A 24,795-nucleotide genomic window follows, 5' to 3' on the forward strand; every position below is an offset into this window, starting at 1 on the left:
GAGAGAGACACGCCAACTTCAAATATACAGCAGCAGCAGGCGTCAGCGTCGGGATCGAACCCACGACTTCTTGTATACCAGGGGGAGGGAGTTAACATCTCCACGGGGAGCAAAAGAGACACGCAAACTCCAAATATACAGCAGCAGGCGTCAGCGTCGGGATCGAACCCACGACCTCCTGCGTACCACGGGGAGGGAGTTAACATCTCTCTGCCGCCGTGCGACCCCCAAAAGACTGCCGGTAAATCCCGACCGCCAACGTCTGCCCCATTGATCGTACACGACCTCTCTCACGCAAGGTCACGGGCTATGCGGGGGGGGGGGAGGGTTAGGAGCTCCAGGTTTTTCGTCAAAATCCAGCGCTCCCTCCGTGTCGGGACCTGCTCAACGAGACCTCGGAGCGTCCCGGGCACGGATGGCGCCATTCATCAACGGAAGGCCCACAGAGTCTCAGACCTGAATGATTACGCGGCTGTCTGCTACCCGCTCCTGACCACAGCTAAAAGACGGTGGGGCGGGGGGGGGCGGTGGAGTTGGGGGGGGGGCGGCCGAGGCAAATGCCCCCCTGCTTTTGCCACGTGTGGCCATGCAGGCTGTTGGGGCAATTTTTTGTGGCGTTAGCCGCCTAATGACGGATGGCGTGGTGGTGCCGGTAGGCAAAAATAATTTTAAAAAAATGAATTAAAATTTTTATTTTAAATAATAATAAAAAATATATATGTTTGTCTACGATTCTGCGGGTCTCTGTGTGAGTCTATGGGTCTCTGTGCGAGTCTGTGGGTCTCTGTGAGTCTATGGGTCTATGTGTGAGTCTGTGGGTCTCTGTGTGAGTCTATGAGTCTCTGTGCGAGTCTATGGGTCTCTATGAGTCTGTGGGTCTCTGTGTGAGTCTGTGAGTCTCTATGAGTCTATGTGTGTCTACGATTCTGCGGGTCTCTATGTGAGTCTATGGGTCTCTATGAGTCTGTGGGTCTCTATCAGTCTATAGGCCTCTGAGTCTATGTGCCTCTATGAGTCTATGTGTGTCTACAATTCTGCTGGTCTCTGTGTGAGTCTATGGGTCTCTGTGTGAGTCTGTGAGTCTATCAGTCTATGTGTGTCTACGATTCTGCGGGTCTCTATGTGAGTCTATGGGTCTCTATGAGTCTATGGGTCTCTGTGTGAGTCTGTGAGTCTCTATGAGTCTATGTGTGTCTACGATTCTGCGGGTCTCTATGTGAGTCTATGGGTCTCTATGAGTCTGTGGGTCTCTATCAGTCTATAGGCCTCTGAGTCTATGTGCCTCTATGAGTCTATGTGTGTCTACAATTCTGCTGGTCTCTGTGTGAGTCTATGGGTCTCTGTGCGAGTCTATGAGTCTCTATCAGTCTATGTGTGTCTACGATTCTGCGGGTCTCTATGTGAGTCTATGGGTCTCTATGAGTCTATGGGTCTCTGTGTGAGTCTGTGAGTCTCTATGAGTCTATGTGTGTCTACGATTCTGCGGGTCTCTATGTGAGTCTATGGGTCTCTATGAGTCTGTGGGTCTCTATCAGTCTATAGGCCTCTGAGTCTATGTGCCTCTATGAGTCTATGTGTGTCTACAATTCTGCTGGTCTCTGTGTGAGTCTATGGGTCTCTGTGCGAGTCTATGAGTCTCTATCAGTCTATGTGTGTCTACGATTCTGCGGGTCTCTCTCTCTCTGCCCCCGCCTCCTCGCGCGCCACCAGACAGCGGAGCGCGCGTCCGATCCCGACGTGCCACGGGTCCCGGCGCTCCCCGTCACCGGCGCTCCGGGTCGGACCGCATCAGCGACGACGCCGCACGCCCTGACCGCCGCTCGACTGCGCGACCACGACGACACGTACAGCGAAGGTGAGGGCGGGGACGCTGCGGTCTGATGGGAAATCTTACCGCCCCGTCGCTCCCAATCGCCTGGTTACGCAGGAGGTCTCGCGCGTTCGATCCCGAACCTGTCACCCTGACGACGCCCGTTTGCACGTTCGATGGAGATCGCCGGGAAGGGAAACGGGAGAGAAGCAGCAGGTGACCCCGGCCCGGAGTTTCATCTCCTTCCGATTGCGGGCTGGGTGGCAGAGGTCGCAACCGGGTACCCGATACCCGTACCCTACCCTACCCGATACCCGTACCCTACCCGATACCCGTACCCTACCCGATACCCGGCTACCCTTACCCGGCCGGGTACGGGTAGCCGTTTGCGACCCTGGTGCGGCCGGGTACGGCTACGGGTAGGCCGTGAGTCACTGGCTGAGTCACCGTTTGTCACTCATTTCCCAACGTCTTGTCTCTTCTCACAATTCAAGTTCCTAGAATCAACCCACCCGCGCCTGCAACATGGCTTCATCCCAGAGGTCGCAATCGGGTACCCGATACCCGTACCCTACCCGTACCCGGCTGGGTATGGGTAGGGTACGGGTACGGCCGGGTACGGGTACCCGTTTGCGACCCTGGTGCGGCCGGGTACGGGTAAGGAATCAAAACCCGTTTGCGACCTCTGCCGCTGAACCACCTGATATAATTACAGCTGAGAGACTCACCCCTTCTCCACCCACCTCCTGCCCCCCTCCCTCCACTCTCCACAACTCAGCCACCTCTGATTATTATCAATCAATCGTGACGTCGTGGTTTGCACAGCATGCACTGCGATGGCTCCGGTAATTTATTTTTTTGCGACTGCATGTTTTGTTTAGTTTTTTTGCACGGGCAATTTTTTTTTTACGACTGCACTTTTTTTTTCGGGAGCAATTTTTTTTTGCAACTACGTACTTTTGTTATTTTGGCACGGACAATTTTTTTCGCGACTGAATATTTTTTTTTTTGCACGAACAACTTTTTTTTGCGACTAAATGTGTTTTTTTGCACGACCAACTTTTTTTTGCGACTAATTGTTTTTTTTTGCACGAGCTATTTTTGTGACTACTTTTTTTTTGCACGGCCAATTTTTGTTTACGACTGCACTCTTTAATTTTGGGAGCAACATTTTTTTTGCGACTACGTGATTTTGTTATTTTTGCATGAACAATTTTTTTCGCGACCAATTTTTTTTTTTTGCACGAACAACTTTTTTTTGCGACTAAATGTTATTTTTGCACGAGCAAATTTTTTTTTTACGACTACATTTTTTTTTTGCACGAGCACATTTTACATTTTGCGACTGCATGTTTTTTTTTACACAAACAATTTTTTTTGCGACTATATTTTTTTGCACGAGCAATATTTTTTTTTGCTACTACATTTTTTTTTGCACGAGCACATTTAGATTTTTGCGACTGCATGTTTTTTTTTCTTTGCGCGAACAATTTTTTTCGCGACAATATTTTTTTTTTTTGCACGAGCAATATTTTTCTTGCGACTAAATGTTTTTTGTTTCGCGAGAGCAATTTTTCTTTTTTGCTAACACACATTTTTTCTTTGCACGAGCTATTTTTTTGCGACTACATTTTATTTTTTTTGCACGAGCACATTTTTATTTCCAAATCCCAATCGTTTGCTTTTTTCTTCCTCTGGCTGTCAACCTGGGTGCGGTTGCGGCGGCGGTGGTGGTGGTGGGTTGTACCGTTGGGAGTGGGATGGGGGTCAAAAGAAGAAGGAAGCGATGATGACTTCAGTGAACGTGAGCCTGCCACGTGAACTGCAATTTCGCTGCCGGGTTGTGGTTGCGCTTACGGAGGGATTTAAATCTTTCGGGGGGGGGGGGGGAAGAAACAAACGCCCGGACGAATTTAGATCGAAAGTGTTTCCCCAAAAATTGGAGATTACAAAAAAACAACAGCAGCAATGCTGAAAGGATGAAAAATAAGAAGAGGTTTGAACCTTTGCTGGCAATAAAACAAGGGCTGTTAAGATTTTCAAACAGCAACTAAATTGCCTTTTGCATGGAGTCAAGTTCACTGCATTAACCACACACGGTACCGGCGCTGAACATGCAAACAAACACGCCTCTGATGATGATGATAATATATTGACATTGTCTTTGAAACTGATTGGCCTACACCAGAGACAGAAGCAGCCTTCTGTATGGCCTAGTCTCACCACCGGTGTCAGAGCAAAGAACAACGCCAACAGGCGAAAAGCACAAAGACAATGCCACACGCATCGGATCGTTTATACCACGTGACAAGCAGCTATATCGTGATAGGCTGCTTCTGCCTTTTCCATCACGTGGAATTGTATTCCAGTCAAACACTCCGAATTTCGCGTTGATTCTAAATTATAAAAGGACAAACCGGAGAAAAATCCAAACTCCAAACGTGCAGCAGGCCTCGGGGTTCGGGCTTGAACCCACGACCTCCTGCATACCAGGCGAGGCGTTTAACATCCCACCACCGTGGCTCCACCAAACCCCAAGTTGGAGGGTGTGAGCATGATTTTTCTTCCGCGTCCCTATCTTTTTAAATCCTTTATATTAAGTTCACTTGCTTGCGTGCTTGCGTGCTTGCTTGCTTGCTTAGGACCGTGCAAATCTTTCGGTCGTTTTTTAAGCCACTTCCCGTGATCCAATCGAGCTGACATTTTGCACACAGACTCGTTGTGCGTGACAATTATTTTTCGTGAAAAAAAATTTCCAAAATTTTACACTGTTTAGGGAAAACAAATTAAATATTTCATTACCAATTGCTTAATACTGGCAGACAATCATCTGGCCCATAGGTGGCAGCCATCTCAAGCCAGAGGACGAGAAGAATCTAGCCGCCACGCATATAAAGGATTTATAGTGAAAAACTTTGTTTTTACGGGTTTACTTGTATTAAGTTCGCTTGCTTGCTTGCTTGCGTGCTTGCGTGCTTGCTTGCTTACGACCGTGCAAATCTTTCGGTTGTTTTTTAACCCACTTCCCGTTATCCAATCGAGCTGACATTTTGCACACAGACTCGTTGTGCGTGACAATTGATTTTCGTGAAAAAAAATTTTCTCCAAAATTTTACACTTTTTAGGAAAAAATAAATTATATTTAATTACCAATTGCTTAATGGTGGCAGGCATTCATCTGACCCATAGCTGGCAGCCATCTCAAGCCAGAGGATGAGAGGACTCCAGCCGCCACGCATATAAAGGATTTATAGTGAAAAACTTTGTTTTTACGGGTTAATTGTTTTATCGTTAGCCATGATCGGACGTGCGCTTGTCAGCTTGGGCGGTGTTGAACGTGCAACGTGACGCTTGTAGGTTCATGTTAACCTCCTGCTTGCTTTCCTCCATGTGCAATAACGGTCGTGGAAACGACTTCTGGAATCCGGTCTTTATTTTTTCTTTCGTTCACAACACTCCCATCTTACTCCTTCACGCTGCTGACAGACAGCGTGAGAGGGATAGAGAGAGAGACACGCACGGCCACGTGGCAGCCTGGACCACGTGGCAGCCTGGACCACGTGGCAGCCTGGACCACGTGGCAGCCTGGACCACGTGGCAGCCTGGACCACGTGGTAGCCTGGACCACGTGGCAGCCTGGACCACGTGGCGGCCTGGACCACGTGGCAGCCTGGACCACGTGGCAGCCTGGACCACGTGGCAGCCTGGACCACGTGGCAGCCTGGACCACGTGGCAGCCTGGACCACGTGGCAGCCTGGACCACGTGGCAGCCTGGACCACGTGGCAGCCTGGACCCCGCTCCCGCGTGGCCTCACCCTCCGTTCGTTCCAGATCTGACCACGTGTTGTTCGTCTCCACCCCTTTTAATACCCGGGTCACGTGGTACCTTTCCACCAATCCTGGTTAGCCTCTATGGAATCTTCCAGACTCCATCGTAGGCTCCCGGGACCACGCCCCTGACTCGTCTCCCCATTGGCTGTGGCCAAAGCCAGCAGAACCAATCATCTACAAACAGCTGTCACCATGACGTCAGGGCCACGCCCCTGACTCGTCTCCCCATTGGCTGTGGCCAAAGCCAGCAGAACCAATCATCTACTTGCAGCTGTCACCTTCCCATTACGTCAGGGCCACGCCCCTAGGCTTCCCTCCGTTGGCTATGGGCCAGGACCGGCAGAGCCAATCATCGCAACGAGGTTTGATCCATCAGCAACCCGGATATGTCCTCACATTACACACGTACAGTTGCCACCGAACCATTTGTCGTGTTTCTCTTCCAACGCAGCCCAGGAGCTTCTCGCCAATTGGCTGAGCAGCAAACTCAAGCTGGAGCTGGAAGACGATTGGCCGGATGAAGCAGAGGCTCATGGGAACGCAACGGAGCACTCTTACGTCCCGTTCGGTCGCGCGACGGGATGCGGGACAACCGAGGGCCGAGCTCCCAAAAGCTTTGACGGTAAAATGACCGGCGCGCCCCGTCCCCCCCCCCCTCCTTATTACACGCACGCGCTGAGCTCAGCCAAACCTTCTTCTTCTTTCGTACCGCTCGCTTAGATGCTGCAGTGCAACGACTGCAATTTCACAATCAGCTGGTCAAGTCAGACAATCGCGTCGGGAGCAGCGGAGCGTATCGCTGGTCAAGCGCATAGGGTGGTGGGGGTGGGGGGCATGGGGTGGCGGTGGTGGCGGTGGTTGTGGTTGTGGCGGTGGTGGCGGTGGCGGGCGGTGGTGGCGGTGTTGGCGGATAGGAGATTTCGGAATCTTGCTCCATAGTTTCGACTTCCTCCAACCAAGCGCTCGATATTCAGAAGTACTGTATCCTTCCAGAGTTGTAGTTTATCTTTCGGCCCATTTCCGCGCGAAAACAATCAAATACAATGGCGCGCCCGTCGTCACGGCATGAGTTCAAATGTCGCGGTGGCCAGGAGATGTTGACTACCTCGCCTGGTATACAGGAGGTCGTGGGTTCGATCCCGACCCTGACGCCTGCTGTTGTATATTTGTAGTTTTCGTGTCTCTCTCTCTCATCATCATCATCATCACGGTGGCTAGGAGATGTTGACTACCTCGCCTGGTATACAGGAGGTCGTGGGTTTGATCCCAACCCTGACACCTGCTGCTGTATATGTGGAGTTTGCGTGTCTCTCTCTTTCATCATCATCACGGTGGCTAGGAGATGTTAACTACCTCGCCTGGTGTACAGGAGGTCGTGGGTTCGATCCCAACCCTGACGCTTGCATATTTGGATGTTGCGTGTCTCTCTCTCCCCGTGATCGCGTGGATTTTTTCCGGGCCTTTCCGGGTTCTCCCTCCACATTTAGAATTAACACCGCACGTTCAGAGTATTTTTTTTGCTGCTATAAATGTCCGCGTGATGATGACAAGCCACTTCGCGTGAGCTGTCATTTGTGGTGGCCAGGTCACTTCCGAAAAATAGCTACGCGTCTCAGTGGGGCCTTACCTAGTAACAATTAAAACATTGCTTTTTGGTTCTTTCGGTAAAGTCACGTAGAAAGAAAATAAATTAAAATAACAATACGTCGTTTCAATTGCAACACATGCAATCGTCATCGGGTACGAATGAATGAGAAAACTTAGAAATATAATGCAATACAACACAGAGAGTCGGCTAACGTAACAGTCAACACCCTACCTGGCTTATTGCGTTCTTCCAAAGATTGCTAAATTAGAAGTTACAACACAAGCAATCATCACCTGATGATATTTGGTGCTTTAACATCTGAACGCCTCCGGTTTTATTTGCCTGAAAGGATGAAACGAAATTCCTGTACTATGTTTTATTCCGTTAAGAAAGGTCCCCTGATGATGATGATGATTGCTTGTGTTGCAGTCGAAACGTCGTGAGAATTGTATTTTATTATGTTAATTTTTATTATTTTATTATTTCCCTTCTACGTGACTTTACCAAAAGAACCAAGAAGATGAATCCCTGCAGTCACGAAAGAAGCTTTAAATCGAAATGCGTAGTTCGTGCAGCACATGATTCCTTGCAAGAGGTTTTCAGTTTGGATGTTTAAACATCTTGACAGGAACTGTTTCATCATGGCCTTGAAGGGCAACGCCTCTTCTGACATCCAAATATCGAACAGGCACCACAGGTCGCAATCGAACCCGCGACCTCTTGTATTGGGGCCGTCCATAAATGACGTCACGCACCTAGGGGGGGGGGGGGGAGGGGGGTCAGACATTTGTGACGATGTGTGACGAGGGAGATGAATCCCTGCAGTCACGAAAGCTTGAAATCGAAATTTAACCAGGAATAAGTTTCGTTTATAGTTTGCGTTCAACTTTACTCCTGCAGAGTACTTCGAGCAAGTGGGAGCGGGACTGGAGGATGATGCGGTGGGTGCGCTGGTGAAGGGGATGCTGGAAAAGGAGGTGGTTCAGGCCAGCTTCCTCGCCGATTTGGGCCTTCAGGGCAACGGCGCGTGCAGGCCACGTGACCCACGCCTCACCATGGACCTCCGACATCAGAAGGTCAGCGACGAATTGGCCACGTTCTGTTTCGATTGAAAGCTTCTTTCGTGACTGCAGGGATTCATCTTCTTGGTTCTTTCGGTAAAGTCACGTAGAAGGGAAATAATAAAATAATAAAAATACATTTCGATTTAAAGCTTTCGTGGCTGCAGGGATTCATCTTCTTGGTTCTTGCGGTAAAGTCACGTAGAAGGGAAATAATAATAAAATAATAAAAATAAAACATAATAAAATACAATTCTCACGACGTTTCGGCCACAACGCAAGCAGCCGTCCTCAAGTGGACTCTGTCTTCTCGACAGACCTGGTCTTCACCTGAGGACGGCTGCTTGCGTTGTGGCCGAAACGTCGTGAGAATTGTATTTTATTATGTTTTATTTTTATTATTTTATTACTTCCCTTCTACGTGATGACTTTACCGAAAGAACCAAGAAGATGAATGTAGCCCTGTCCACCGGCAGGTTGCTTGGCGCACGGGTACCTCCCAAACAGCTGTCCACCACGTCGTCCGGTCAACGTGGAAGAGTAGACCAAGTTACCCGCCAAAGCCTCCGCCGGCAGCGGGCGTGAGCGAGCGACCGTGGGGATGCTGAGCCTTTAACCAGATTTTTATTATTTTATCATAAAAAAAATTGAAATAAATTACGTCGCAATAAAATAGTCATTGGCCCCCGGCTGCCAAACAGTCGCCCTCCTGATTGCTCGGTCGTTCCGTGCTCTGCACGCGGGGAAAAGAACGGCTTCTCTATTGTACGTCCGGCCCGCTAATATTCGGGGGGGATGAAAGGCGCTCGTTGATTTGGCGCGGATGACACGTTTCTTTTTTGTGTCACGTCGCTCGCACCCGCCTAGCCGGCCCGCATGGCGAGGACTCCGTGTCATCCCGCCTGAGTGTTGTCACCCACCCACCCCGCTCTTTTTGACCGTGGCCCGGCCTACAAGCCAGACTCTTTGGGTAACCTTTGAGCCGTCGCTTCCCCCGAAAATGGATTGTCGGTTACCCGCCCAGGGTGAACGATGCTGACGCGATGATCCTCACGAAACGTTTTGCCTGCAGGTGATGGAATGTACGATTGCAAGGTGGCCGTGGGGTAGCTTTGTACGGGAGGGTGGCGTTGAAACGCGTACCGGGGTGCATTTGCTCACGGGAATGTCCTTTTGTAAAATAATGAATGATAATGAGTGAGAATCTGAATATTGTATTTATACTGGAGGAAACCTGATGGGCTATTAAGATATTTTTTCACAGATTTCAAGTAGGGGGCATGGGGTCAGAACGTTGCAACAACAAACAAAGTATAGGGAAGGTTAACAAATCACATTAAAAATAGAAATAAATAAAATGTAACTATTTTTATCTTTCGATTTAAAGCTTTCGTGACTGCAGGGATTCATCTTCTTGGTTCTTCCGGTAAAGTCATGTAGAAGGGAAATAATAAAATAATAAAAATTTAAAACACGATAAAATATAATTCTCACGACGTTTCGGCCACAACGCAAGCAGCCGTCCTCAGGTGAAGACCAGGTCTGTCGGGAAGACAGCGTCTGAATGAAACAGCACCAAGCTTGGAGCGTATGTTTAAGCTGGGTTCGAGGGGGAAGATACATATGCTAAATTCCTCTTGATATGCAAATTATTTTGTCAAGGCGGTCTTCCCCCTCCAACCCAGCTTAAATATACGCTCCAAGCCTGGTGGTGTTCATTCAGATGCTGTCTTTCCGACAGACCTGTTCTTCACCTGAGGATGGCTGCTTGCGTTGTGGCCGAAACGTCGTGAGAATTATTTTATTACGTTTTATTTTTATTATTTTCCTTCTACGTATTTTTATCTTACCAGGTAGCGACCGCTGAGCCATTGCCTCCTTTTTCAGAAGCGACGTGGCCACAAATGATAACTAAGTGGCTCGATCAAGTGGCAATTGATAGCCGATGATGCTGCATGCAATTACCAGCGAAACGTCTTGTGTTGCCTCTGAAACGTCGTGATTTTCTTTTTAAATCCTTTATATTAAGTTCGCTTGCTTGCTTGCTTGCGTGCTTGCTTGCTTGCTTGCGTGCTTGCTTGCTTGCTTACGACCGTGCAAATCTTTCGGTCGTTTTTAACCCACTTCCCGTGATCCAATCGAGCTGACATTTTGCACACAGACTCGTTGTGCGAGACAATTAATGTTCGTGAAAAATTTTTTCAAAAATTTTACACTGTTTAGGGAAAACATTTTAAATATTTAATTACCAATTGCTTAATGCTGGCAGACAATCATCTGACCCATAGGTGGCAGCCATCTCAAGCCAGAGGACGAGAGGACTCTAGCCGCCACGCATATAAAGGATTTAGAGTGAAAAACTTTGTTTTTACGGGTTATACTTGTTTTTAAAGCCACGTGGCAGGCCTGAGTAAGGGCATTTGGCGGTGCGTAAAGTGTGTGGGGGGGGAGGGGGGGTGTGTGGAGGGAGACCCGGCTACGAGCGAGAAGGGCCTGTGATGTTTGAGAGAGACCACCACCCACCCACCCACGTACTCCTCTCGCCCCATGAGCTATGTAGCAATCAAACATTCTGGGCAGGTTTGAAACTTTCGGGACTGCAACGATTCATATTCTTCGGTTTTTTCGGTAAAGTCACGTAGGGGAAAATTTTTAATTAATAAATACAGCTACCGCGCTGTGACGGTTGCACCTGAAGACGGAAGCTTGTGTTGCCTCCGAGACGTCGTGATTTTTATTTTATTTTTATTTTACTTTTATTAATTTAATTTTTTTACCTACGTGACTTTACCGAAAAAAACCCAAGAATATGAAATATTCCGATCCCTGATTTCATTTTCGGACGTCGCTTTTCTTCAACTCCTTTTTCTTGGGTTTTTTTCGGTAAAGTCTTCAACTCCTTTTTCTCATTGTAGAATATTCAATTAAACTCTCCCAGGCAATTTCATTTCCACTTTCGAATTGAGTTCTAGCGCATATCGTATTAAATGTATTTTGAACCACCTTGTCTTGTTCTGAAAACCCCCGTGTCTTCTCCCATCAATCATCCGCGTGTCGTCTTACGACCCACGTGCCCAAGTTGTAAACTGTCCGCCGCAGTGGCCGGGTACGGGTAGGGTACGGGTATCGGGTACCCGATTGCGACCTCTGGGATGAAGCCACGTTGCAGGCGCGGGTGGGTTGATTCTAGGAACTTGAATTGTGAGAAGAGACAAGACGTTGGGAAATGAGTGACAAACGGTGACTCACCAGTGACTCACGGCCTACCCGTACCCGTACCCTACCCGATACCCGGCTACCTTTACCCGGCCGGGTACGGGTAGGGTACGGGTATCGGGTACCCGATTGCGACCTCTGGGATGAAGCCATGTTGCAGGCACGGGTGGGTTGATTCTAGGAACTTGAATTGTGAGAAGAGACAAGACGTTGGGAAATGAGTGACAAACGGTGACTCACCAGTGACTCACGGCATACCCGTACCCGGCCGCACCAGGGTCGCAAACGGGTACCTGTACCCGTAGCCAGCCGGGTATCGGGTAGGGTACGGGTATCGGGTAGGGTACGGGTATCGGGTAGGGTACGGGTATCGGGTACCCGGTTGCGACCTCTGGTATGAATCCTTGCAGTCACGAAAACTTCAAATCTAGAATGTAATTGACGATTTTATAAGTGCTGTAGCTTGCGGTGGTTTTCTAATATCGGAAAGGAAAGAGGGTTTCTGGAAGGCCGCGGAAGCCGCACCTGAAAGTGCCGTGCGGCGATGCGGTGACCACCATTCTTCGTTCGAGCGTACCAGAATGTCCACTGGCAAAGTGATTTACCAAAATATCAATGGGCTGCCCTTAGGAGCAAATTGCATTGGGGATCAATTGACCCCTGCGGCTGAATGCATCGCAGACTTATTGAGCACTTTCCTCATTGCACGGAACGGTGAGGGCGGGGGTCGGGGCGGTTTGGATCGCTCTCTTACGTGATCAGCTCATGGATTCATCCTTTTGGATTTAATTATTTCGCCAACGATTGCTCCGTCACAATTAAAGAGGGCTGCCACGGTTAGGAGATGTTAGCAACCTCGCCTGGTGTACAGGAGGTCGTGGGATCGATCCCGACCCTGACGCCTGCTGCTGTATATTTGGAGTTTGCGTGTCTCTCTCTCTCATCATCATCATCATCACGGTGGCTAGGAGATGTTAACTACCTCGCCTGGTATACAGGAGGTCGTGGGTTCGATCCCGACCCTGACGCCTGCTGCTGTATATTTGTAGTTTGCGTGTCTCTCTCTCATCATCATCATCATCACGGTGGCTAGGAGATGTTAACTACCTCGTCTGGTGTACAGGAGGTCGTGGGATCGATCCCGACCCTGACGCCTGCTGCTGTATATTTGGAGTTTGCGTGTCTCTCTCATCATCATCATCATCACGGTGGCTAGGAGATGTTAACTACCTCGCCTGGTATGCAGGAGGTCGTGGGATTGATCCCGACCCTGACGCCTGCTGCTGTATATTTGGAGTTTGCGTGTCTCTCTCTCTCTCTCATCATCATCACGGTGGCTAGGAGATGTTAACTACCTCGCCTGGTATACATGAGGTCGTGGAATCGATCCCGACCCTGACGCCTGCTGTATATTTGGTGTTTGCGTGTCTCTTATCATCATCATCACGGTGGCTAGGAGATGTTAACTACCTCGCCTAGGGTACAGGAGGTCGTGGGTTCGATCCCGACCCTGACGCCTGCTGCTGTATATTTGGTATTTGCGTGTCTCTCTCTCTCTCGCTGTGGTCGCGTGGATTTTTCTCTGGGTCCTCCGGATTTTCCCCTCCACATTTACAATCAACATCAACACATTTAGGGTATCTTGGCTGCTATAAATATTCACGTGGTGATGATGATAATCCCACTTCGTCGGGGCTATTGTTTGTGGCCAAGTCACTTCTGCCAAAGAGCTACATAGCTCAGTGGTCCCTTAACTGGTCAAATAAAAAATTAACCCGTAAAAACAAAATTTTTCACTATAAATCCTTTATATGCGTGGCGGCTAGAGTCCTCTCGTCCTCTGGCTTGAGATGGCTGCCACCTATGGGTCAGATGATTGCCTGCCACCATTAAGCAATTAGTAATTAAATATTTAAAAAAAATTCCTACAATTTTGGGGAAAAAATTCACGAAAATAACTTGTCACACACAACGAGTCTGTGTGCAAAATGTCAGCTCGATTGGATCACGGGAAGTGGGTTAAAAAAACGACCGAAAGATTTGCACGGTCGTAAGCAAGCAAGCAAGTGAACTTAATATAAAGGATTAAAAAAATAGTTTAGTTCAAAAATAGTTGATAATTATAATGGGATTGTGGTGTAGACCTAAACGGGCCGATTTCTTCGTTGTGATTATCGTTTGTGCTTTTCGTTTTGGTGCCATTTCTTCATTTGCTTAATAATTTTTTCGTTTTATTTTGCTCGGCGCAATCGGGGGTTTGTCATTTTGCTTGGCAGTTGCTGTTGAATGGGACTTGGTTACCCTCATATCAGTGACGTGCGGTGAGGTCAATGTCTGGGGAGGCACTGGCTAGTATCAGAGCCAGATTTACACACATATGAACCCGATAGAGGTGGCTTAAATTCACCATTCAATTGGCAGGTTGCACAAAGACTATTGGTCAGGCCCATCGTACGTTTCATATTTCATATCAGCATTCTTGACAACACACGCGTGCAGGCAAGTCACGTATTCGATTCAGGTTTCATAGGCGAATGCAGTTCCACTATTCATACTCATTGAACACAAATGAAAATCTTCTTGGTTCTTTCGGTAAAGTCACGTAGAAGGGAAGTAATAAAATAATAAAAATAAAACATAATAAAATAATTCTCACGACGTTTCGGCCACAACGCAAGCAGCCGTCCTCAGGTGGAGAACAGGTCTGTCAAAAAGACAGAGTCTGACAGCCCTGTTCTCCACCTGAGGACGGCTGCTTGCGTTGTGGCCGAAACGTCGTGAAAATTATTTTTTATTTCCCTTCTACGTGACTTTATCGAAAGAACCAAGAAGATGAATCCTTGCAGTCACGAAAGCTTTAAATCGAAACAATGAAAATATATATTAATATCATGGGATCTCCTTTGCCAGTACCAAAATATGATAATAGGTTTTTCCCCTTTTGTCTGGCAACAAAACAGCTGTGTTAAGATGTTAAAACACCAAACTGAAACCTTTTACAAGGCATCACGTCTGCGTTTAACCACAATGCTTGTTGTCAGAATGCAAACAAAAAACACGCTCCGATAATATCTGCACCTATTATCACAAAATATGTATTGCATGTTCTTACCTTGACTTGTAAATCAAGTCCACTCCCCTATCCTTCTGGACAAAGATGTCAGTGACTTTGTTACAGAAGTCCTCTTTGTTTTCTTTTAGTTTGAAAAGTCTCTCCGTCTCAAAAGGGATGATCGCCAGGGATGAAAGTCGTTCTTGGTCAGCCCGATTCCGACACTGTATGTTTTGAGTCGTTTCAAAGCAGAAAACCACGACCTTTCAACGGACGCTGTTGTAGCTGGTATAGCGAGTAACTTTGTCACCTAGGGAACCATCTGCCATCTGATCATTCTAGGCCAAAAAGCTGTCCGGGCGATTTGCATTTGTGAACTATACAATCCGATAATCAATGTAATGCTTCCTCCTATACCCTCACTTTGATGCTGCTAATCCTGCATAATGCACGGGCAAAACATAACTTTAAACCCCTCGCCAAACCTCCTACGCATTTCACAAGTAGACCTAATCGCATATCTGCATTTCCCATAAATATGCTAAATTCCCTCTTGATATGCAAATTATTTTGTCAAGGCGCTCTTCCCCCTCCAACCCAGCTTAAATAGACGCTGCCAAGCCTGGTGGTGTTTCATTCAGACGCTGTCTCCCCGACAGACCTGTTCTTCACCTGAGGACGGCTGCTTGCGTTGTGGCCGAAACGTCGTGAGAATTGTTTTATTATGTTTTATTTTTATTATTTTATTATTTCCATTCTACGTGACTTTACCGAAAGAACCAACAAGAAAAAGTCAATGTACCTTGTGTATTGTGATAGGCTCTGCAGTTTAGTGTCGTCGAAATGTTGTGACATTTCATCAAATTTCGTTGCAATCGACCAAACCAAGGAAGAAAGTTAGCTCTCCGAAATGATCAAACCTTGCTTTCACTTGAACACCCGATATTGTCCAGAATCATCTTCTTGGTTCTTTCGGTAAAGTCACGTAGAAGGGAAGTAATAAAATAATAAAACAATATTACGTTTTATTTTATTTTATTACGTCCCTTCTACGTGACTTTACCGAAAGAACCAAGAAGATGAATCACTTCAGTCACGAAAGCTTTAAATCGAAATTGTCCAGAATGTTATGAAACATTCTTTTCCTCTCACCCTGATCGTCTGTTTACTTGGGGCATTGTTTGCCAGGCCAAGTGTGACGCATTTCTGCTCGAATCGATGACAGAAACTGTCTAACTCTTGTGTCTGGCGTTCCACAACTCCCATCGTGTCACGGATTCGTGCCCGGCAGAATCCAAAGTCCATTACTTTATTGCGTAGCACACGACATAGTGCATCGGTTTCTTTGAAAAAGCCCTCATATGCCATTACGTGGAAGCACATTGATGCTTTTCACAGCCTGAGATCATATCCGGCGGCCATCATCAGGGTGTCATTGTTCAAACCATCTGGATTTTTTGCTCGTAATCCGGAACACAGCACACAGATCAGATTGGTACGTGCTGATCGTCTGAACTAGCCTAGGATTTGAGCTCCATCTCGTGGGCCCTGCTCTTGGTAAATGTCACTTCACAACATCGTGGGTGCGCTTGGTCGACTTATTGAAAAATGTCGCAAGTCCCTCAACTGATCATTGTTTTTTTACCCTTCTATCTGGCAACAAAACTGACACCTTTTTTTTTACAAGGAGTCATGTTTACATAGACCACAATACCTGCAGTCATAATGCAAACAAAAGACATAACTCTGATAATGTATGCACTGTCCTTGAAGTTGATTGGTCCACACCCGAGACAGCTTTCCTTAGAGCCTAGTCTCTCACATGGTGTTGGACCAGATGACGCCGGCCGGCTACGGGTACCCGTTTGCGACCCTGGTGCGGCCGGGTACGGGTAGACCGTGAGTCACTGGTGAGCAACTGTTTGTCACTCATTTCGGGTAGGGTACGGGTAGACCGTGAGTCACTGGTGAGTAACTGTTTGTCACTCATTTTGGGTAGGGTACGGGTACGGGTAGGCCGTGAGTCACCGGTGAGTCACTGTTTGTCACTCATTTCGGGTAGGGTACGGGTAGGCTGTGAGTCACTGGTGAGCAACTGTTTGTCACTCATTTCGGGTAGGGTACGGGTAGACCGTGAGTCACTGGTGAGTCACCGTTTGTCACTCATTTTGGGTAGGGTACGGGTACGGGTAGGCCGTGAGTCACCGGTGAGTCACTGTTTGTCACTCATTTCGGGTAGGGTACGGGTAGGCTGTGAGTCACTGGTGAGCAACTGTTTGTCACTCATTTCGGGTAGGGTACGGGTAGACCGTGAGTCACTGGTGAGTCACCGTTTGTCACTCATTTTGGGTAGGGTACGGGTACGGGTAGGCCGTGAGTCACCGGTGAGTCACTGTTTGTCACTCATTTCGGGTAGGGTACGGGTAGGCTGTGAGTCACTGGTGAGCAACTGTTTGTCACTCATTTCGGGTAGGGTACGGGTAGACCGTGAGTCACTGGTGAGTCACCGTTTGTCACTCATTTTGGGTAGGGTACGGGTACGGGTAGGCCGTGAGTCACCGGTGAGTCACTGTTTGTCACTCATTTCGGGTAGGGTACGGGTACGGGTAGGCTGTGAGTCACTGGTGAGTCACCGTTTGTCACTCATTTTGGGTAGGGTACGGGTACGGGTAGACCGTGAGTCACTGGTGAGCAACTGTTTGTCACTCATTTGGGGTAGGGTACAGGTACGGGTAGGCCGTGAGTCACTGGTGAGTCACTGTTTGTCACTCATTTCGGGTAGGGTACGGGTACGGGTAGGCTGTGAGTCACTGGTGAGTCACCGTTTGTCACTCATTTCGGGTAGGGTACGGGTACGGGTAGACCGTGAGTCACTGGTGAGCAACTGTTTGTCACTCATTTGGGGTAGGGTACAGGTACGGGTAGACCGTGAGTCACTGGTGAGTCACTGTTTGTCACTCATTTCGGGTAGGGTACGGGTACGGGTAGGCTGTGAGTCACTGGTGAGTCACCGTTTGTCACTCATTTCGGGTAGGGTACGGGTACGGGTAGACCGTGAGTCACTGGTGAGCAACTGTTTGTCACTCATTTGGGGTAGGGAATGGGTACGGGTAGACCGTGAGTCACTGGTGAGTCACTGTTTGTCACTCATTTCGGGTAGGGTACGGGTACGGGTAGGCTGTGAGTCACTGGTGAGTCACCGTTTGTCACTCATTTCGGGTAGGGTACGGGTAGACCGTGAGTCACTGGTGAGCAACTGTTTGTCACTCATTTCGGGTAGGGTACGGGTACGGGTAGACCGTGAGTCACTGGTGAGTTACTGTTTGTCACTCATTTCGGGTAGGGTACGGGTACGGGTAGGGAACGAAACCCGTTTGCGACCTCTGGTGCGGCCGGATACGGGTAGACCGTGAGTCACTGGTGAGTCACTGTTTGTCACTCATTTCGGGTAGGGTACGGGTAGGGAACGGCTACCCGTACCCGGCCGGGTACGGGTACAGGTACCCATTTGCGACCCTGGTGCGGCCGGGTACGGGTAAGGAAACAAAACCCGTTTGCGACCTCTGGGACCCAATGATGAAGCTCCATCCCAACCCCCCCCCCCCCCCCCCTCTTGGTCCGTGAAAAAAATTGTTATCCACGAAACCGGTTCTTGCTACATTCGATCAACAGTTATTTCGTGGAGCTGATACGAAAAGAACGAGTTGACCGAGCGACTGCCGCACAGCATTTGTGGGATGGCATTAGCGCGGATGACGCAATATACGAAATGAAAGCGTGTTTTTTTTTTTTTAAATCGTTCAACTTTCGTTTTTTTAAAAGGGCTCCTTTAAATTTCGATTTAAAGCTTTCGTGACCTCAGGGATTCATCTTCTTGGTTCTTTCGGTAAAGTCACGTGGAAGGGAAATTTAAAAAAAAATACGAAATATATAATTTACACTATGAGATCTCTTTTAGCAGTGGCAAAATATAGTAGTTGGTTTTTACCCCTTTCAACTGGTACAAAACTGACACCTTTATTCAAGGCATCATGTTTGCAATAACCACAACACAAGTAGTCACAAAAGCAAACAAAAAGATGCAACTCTGATAATGATAATGATATGCACTGTCATTGAAGTTGATTGGTCCACACCCGAGACAGCTTTTCTTTAGAGCCTAGTCCCCATTGGTGTTGGACCAGATGACACCAGAAGGCGTACAACTCAAATACAGTGCAATATCAGAGTATTGAGAGCTCGGGGTAAGCATTTACTCTATGAGACATCTCTTTTACCAGTGGCAAAATATAGTAGTTGGTTTTTACCCCTTTAAACTGGTACAAAACTGACACCTTTATTCAAGGCATCATGTTTGCAATAACCACAACACAAGTAGTCACAAAAAGCAAACAAAAAGATGCAACTCTGATAATGACTACTTGTGTTGTGGTTATTGCAAACATGATGCCTTGAATTAAGGTGTCAGTTTTGTACCAGTTTAAAAGGGTAAAAACCTACTACTATATAATATTATGTTATTATTACTATAACAAAAGAATGAGTTAACCGAGCGACTGCCGCACAGCATTGTGGGTTGGCATTAGCGCGGATGACGCAATGTACGAAATGAAAACGGGTTTTTTTTTAAATCGTTCAACTTTCCTTTTTAAAAGGGCTCCTTTAATTGGAAATGTTTCGTTGAGCTTCGCAGTGGTCAGCCCTGCCAAGTTCCTTTCAATTCGCGCAGCCCATTAATTCAATTCCCCCCACACTCCTGGTAATTCCTGTCGGGAAATGTACCAAACGCACGCCCCATCTGCCATCAAGCGGACACTGGAGACTTGGCTTTAACATGCAGTCGCGGTGCTTTTGCGATCGGTATTATTCACGATAACGGTTCCGTGGGTTGCCGGAAAGGGTAAAAAGCTCTTCTTATTTTTTCATAGTCTTTAAAGTTTCACGGACAATGTTGCGGATGAAGAGCCGTCAGCCCGGGGCGGTCCTACGGATCGTAATTTCGGCAGGGATTTTTGTTCATCGTGCCCCAAGGGAACCTTTCACCAGAGTCCAGAGGTCGCAAATGGGTTTTGATTCCTTACCAGTACCCGTACCCAGCCGCACCAGGGTCGCAAACGGGTACGGGTATCGGGTACCTGATTGCGACCTCTGGGATGAAGCCATGTTGCAGGCGCGGGTGGGTTGATTCTAGGAACTTGAATTGTGAGAAGAGACAAGACGTTGGGAAATGAGTAACAAACGGTGACTCACCAGTGACTCACGGCCTACCCGTACCCGTACCCGGCCGCACCAGGGTCGCAAACGGGTACCCGTACCCGTACCCGGCCGTACCCGTACCGTACCCGTACCCTACCCGTACCCGGCCGGGTACGGGTAGGGTACGGGTATCGGGTACCTGATTGCGACCTCTGGGATGAAGCCATGTTGCAGGCGCGGGTGGGTTGATTCTATGAACTTGAATCGTGAGAAGAGACAAGACGTTGGGAAATGAGTGACAAACGGTGACTCACCAGTGACTCACGGCCTACCCGTACCCGGCCGCACCAGGGTCGCAAACGGCTACCCGTACCCGGCCGGGTACGGGTAGCCGGGTATCGGGTAGGGTACGGGTCTCAGTGTGGTCGAGGTACCCGCCGGACGCAGTGCTAAATTTCATCCCGACGGCGATCGACGTCCTGCTAGGGAGCCACTCCCGTGGCGTGACGCACAGTATGGTGGTTCTATGCTGATAAAGAGCTGCTTAGCTCAGTTGGTGAGTAGGGGAAAATATATATATACATTCAATTGATTTCGATAACGTTGAAGTGTCATGTAAAACTCATCATTACTGGCCGAGACGGATTCGAGAACCCATTGAAATGGAGAGAAATGACAAATACTTGTTACCGCTCTGACAGCTGCAGGCTTAGTTGCGGCCTGGAAGCGTAACAGATTCTTCCTGCGGAGGGAGCTGGTAGGAACGTCGGGTTGCTCGGTCAATGGCCTGCAGGGTCAACGGCGGCGTGGTGTATTCCGCAAATATGCCCGACTGTGAGGGCGGGCACAAGCCGGCGTGAGTAGGTTAAACGTTGAGTTTTATAAGGGCACCACGGGGTGACCAGCCCCTCCCCTCCCCACCCAGTCCCACCCAGTCCCACCCCTCCCAGCCCCACCCCACCTAGCCCCACCCTTCCCACCCCTCACCCAGCCCCACCCCCGTGATTTAATTTAGCTGTTTTCATTTTTTATTTTATAAAATTTTTGTGATTTAATGTAGTTGTTTTCATTTTTTATTTTATTTTTGTGATTTAATGTAGTTGTTTTCATTTTTTTTTGTGATTTAATGTAATTGTTTTAATTTTTTTATTTTATTTTCGTGATTTAATTTAATTGTTTTCATTTTTTTATTTTATTTTCGTGATTCAATTTAGCTGTTTTCATTTTTATTTTCCCACCTACGTGACTTCACCGAAAAAAACCAAAGAGTATCGATCCTTGCAGCCACGAAAACTTCAAATCTAGAAATTAAAGCCATCCAACCCAAAAACCCTTCACCATGAATAACATTCACAGTTTCAATAACCGGGCAGCTGAACGCCATGATTCAAACCCAGCCTTTTGACCGCAGCTTTCCCGACCTCTACTCTGCGGACGGGCCCCCTACAGGTGCGGGAGGCCGCTGATCGACGGGCGGCCGAGAGCCGCCGACGACGGGCTGAGGCCTCTGACCGTGCCGCAGCGGACGCCGAGGCACGGAGGGTCCTGGCGCGCGAAGACCGCGAGCGGACGCTCGGGTCGGAGCGCGAGGAGGCCGAGATTCGCAGGGAAGCGGCGCGGCTACGCTCCGCACTCCGGCAGCGGCAGCAGGAGGAGCGGCAGCAGGAGCGGCGGCAGCAGCAGCAGCAGGAGCAGCGGAGGGTCGAGCAGGAGCCGAGGTCGAACCGGTGAGAGTTTGGCGAGGGCACGCGCGTGTCGGTTCAAGCGCGTCGCGTTTGTCGTTTTTGTTTGTTTTTTTACGTGGTGCGCTCGGGGACTTTTTAACTTTTTTTTTTCCACCACTGAAGATGAGCCGTGCAATGCACCCGGGTCACTGATGCAGCCACCGCACCCACGCACCCAGCCCACCCTCCCCACCCTCCCCTCCCCACCCAGCCCCTCCCCACCCTCCCCTCCCCACCCAGCCGCACCCTCCCCACCCAGCCCCTCCCCACCCAGTCCCTCCCTCCCCACCCAGCCCCTCCCCACCCTCCCCTCCCCACCCAGCTCCACCCCACCCTCCCCACCCAGCCCCTCCCCACCCTCCCCTCCCCACCCTCCCCTCCCCACCCAGCCCCTCCCCACCCAGCCCACCCTCCCCTCCCCACCCTCCCCTCTCCACCCAGCGCCTCCCCACCCAGCCCACCCTCCCCTCCCCACCCAGCCTCTCCCCACACTCCCCTCCCCACCCAGCCCCTCCCCACCCTCCCCTCCCCACCCAGCCCCACCCTCCCCACCCAGCCCCTCCCCACCCTCCCCTCCCTCCCCTCCCCACCCAGCCCCTCCCCACCCAGCCCACCCTCCCCTCCCCACCCTCCCCTCTCCACCCAGCGCCTCCCCACCCAGCCCACCCTCCCCTCCCCACCCAGCCTCTCCCCACACTCCCCTCCCCACCCAGCCCCTCCCCACCCTCCCCTCCCCACCCACCCCCACCCTCCCCACCCAGCCCCTCCCCACCCTCCCCTCCCCACCCAGCCCCTCCCAACCCTCCCCACCCAGCCCACCCTCCCCACCCAGCCCCTCCCTCCCGCCCGGCGCGGTTTAATTCCCCGGCGGTTTAATATCACGGCGATGAAGGTGGTGGTGGGGGGGGGGTTGGTGGTGGTGAGAACCGCTAAATCCGCGAGTGCGATCCCTGCCGAAAGAGTTACGCTTTGGTTTTATTCAATTTTTTTTTTGCTCTCGCGAGCGCAAGCCCGCTATTCCGTCGCGCTCAGCCGTTAGGCCGGGGGGGGGGGGGACGGCGTTTCGTGCCCGACGGCGCGGCCGTTACGACTTAATGTTCCCGTTTCGCTCAAATTGGGTTTTTCCATTAGCGGAGGTGCACGGTTGCACCCTCTTGTTTACCGACCGCCGGCTCAACATTCCCCCGACGCGCCCTCGCGCCCAGCGGTCAATCCCTGCGCTCAGCGCGTGCTCACAGCCGATTCCACACTTCCACTACGACCCACGCACACGCGTGTGGACGTGTGTGTGTCTGTGTGTGTGTCTGTGCGGGTGTGTGTGTGTCTGTGTGTGTGTGTCTGTGTGTGTGTGTGTGTCTGTGTGTGTGTGTCTGTGTGTGTGTGTCTCTGTGTGTGTGTGTCTGTGTGTGTGTGTCTGTGTGTGTGTGTGTGTCTGTGTGTAGGTGTCTGTGTCTGTGTGTGTCTGTGTGTGTCTGTGTGTGTGTGTGTGTGCGGTTTCAGGAAAGGGCGGTCCTGCACAGATGCCATATTTTCTGTCCGTCTGCTACAGCAGAGGTGTAGGGAATTCCAAAAAGACCTACATCTCTGCTTTATTGACCTGGTCAAGGCCTATAATACCATCAGTAGGACTGGGCTCTGGGTTGTTCTTCGTGCTTTCGGAGTCCCTGACCCTCTGCTCACGATCATTAAGGACCTTCATGATGGTGAGCGGGCCCGGGTAAAACTACGTGGCCAGGAGTCAGAGCCTTTCCCTGTACACCTTGGGGTGCGACAGGGATGTCCTCTGGCTCCCACATTATTTAACATCTATTTTGACCGCGTAGTTCGTGAAGCCTTCAATTGCTGTACCGGGGGAATTTCCATTTGGTACAGATATAATGGGAGGCTGATCGATGCCCGGGTGCGATCAAGGGATGGCTCCCTATTGGTCAACCACGTTATGTATGCCGATGATTTGGTAATAGCTGCTCATTCAGAAGAGGAGTTGGAGACGCTGCTGCTGAGACTGGAGCGTGCAACTAAGAGGTGGGGCCTTACCATCAGCCCCACCAAAACTAAGCACCTGCCTGGGTATTTTGTACCATCGGACACTCCACCCCCACAACTCCCAATTGGTGATGGGGCAGTTGTGGAGAGAGTGGAGAGTTTCCCATACCTGGGCAGTGTGCTTATGACCGGCTCCAGTTTATCAGCAGAGGTCTCACTCCGAATCAGTCGAGCGGCAATATCTTTTCATCGGTTGCGTAACGCTGTGTGGAAGCTACCTGGTCTGTCGCTCCGCACGAAGCTTCAGGTCTTCTCGGCCACGGTCATTCCCTCCCTTCTCTATGCTTGCGAGACGTGGACCCCCCTGGTGGAGCATCTTCGCCGGTTGGAAACATTTAGGCTGGCCTGCCTACGATCCATCCTGGGTTTAACCAGGCTGGATTGTGTGAGGAGCTCACAAATCCTTGAAAGATCTGGGCAAAGTCCCATCAGTGAGCTCCTCCGGCAGGCAAGGCTGCGTTGGCTGGGTCATGTAGCCCGCATGCCCAGCCACCGCATGCCTAAACAGCTTTTGTTCGGCCGGATCGAGGGGGCTAGACGGGCGCGGCACGGGCTGGAGAAGAGATGGAGTGATGTGGTACAGGAGGACGTGGAGCTGAGTGGACTTGCCGATGACTGGTACCAGCGGTGTCAAGATCGGCCTCAGTGGAGGAGGCTCGTGAAGGACGCTACTGGGCAGTTGGAGGCAGTCGCCCTCCAGCAACAACGGAGGGCGGAGGAGCGACGCTCACAACAACGAGCGGAGCGCCGGGTGGCGAAAGCACAGCAAGTTGGCACAGTAGGGGGCACAGGTGGTGCATCAGCCAGTCATCTCGGTCAGTCGACCCGTGGCACCTGGGTCTGCCCCGTGACCTCCTGCCAGCGGGCTTTCGACACTTCACGTGGCCTCAAGGTGCACTTGGCCTGGCACAAGCATCGTGGTGACGTCACCGCCACTTAGTGGCGAATGGCGGTTGTTGTTGTTGTCTGTGTGTGTGGGTGTATGTGTCTGTGTGTCTGTGTGCGTGTGTCTGTGTGTGTGTCTGTGTGTGTGGGTGTGTGTGTCTGTGTGTGTGTCTGTGTGTATCTGTGTGTGTGTGTGTATGTGTGTGTCTGGTGGGGAGCGGTAGTGTAGCGGTTAGCGCGCTGCGCTATGAACCTGGCGACCCGGGTTCGATTCCCGCTCACGGCTAACACCAGTGACGATTATCTGAACCGGTCCTGGGCCTCCCCTAGGTCGACTCAGCCTTAAATGAGTACCTGGTGCGGTGTGTAAACATCGCCACTAGGG

General features: G+C 50.0%; 1 protein-coding gene across 2 annotated transcripts in view; it reads left to right on the top strand.

Moving 5' to 3' along the window:
- Nucleotides 1–219: 219 nt before the first annotated feature.
- The window catches only part of CCDC191 (coiled-coil domain containing 191), a 55,962-nt gene continuing 31,386 nt past the window's right edge, over nucleotides 220–24,795 (top strand). The window contains exons 1-5 of one of the 2 annotated variants that reach the window (XM_061576809.1): nucleotides 220–241; nucleotides 1,711–1,855; nucleotides 5,297–6,264; nucleotides 8,131–8,306; nucleotides 21,205–21,482. In XM_061576809.1, coding sequence (XP_061432793.1) covers nucleotides 8,193–8,306; nucleotides 21,205–21,482 — 392 coding nt within the window. In that variant the 5' untranslated portion in view covers nucleotides 220–241; nucleotides 1,711–1,855; nucleotides 5,297–6,264; nucleotides 8,131–8,192. Of the gene's footprint in view, nucleotides 242–1,710; nucleotides 1,856–5,233; nucleotides 6,265–8,130; nucleotides 8,307–21,204; nucleotides 21,483–24,795 lie in introns of those variants that run through there. The other variant, XM_061576810.1, reaches the window with a different exon arrangement.

The sequence above is a fragment of the Lethenteron reissneri genome, chromosome 62 (genome assembly GCF_015708825.2).
Source record: "Lethenteron reissneri isolate LAM-NWPU_2019-01 chromosome 62, ASM1570882v1, whole genome shotgun sequence".
Lineage (NCBI taxonomy): Eukaryota > Metazoa > Chordata > Hyperoartia > Petromyzontiformes > Petromyzontidae > Lethenteron > Lethenteron reissneri.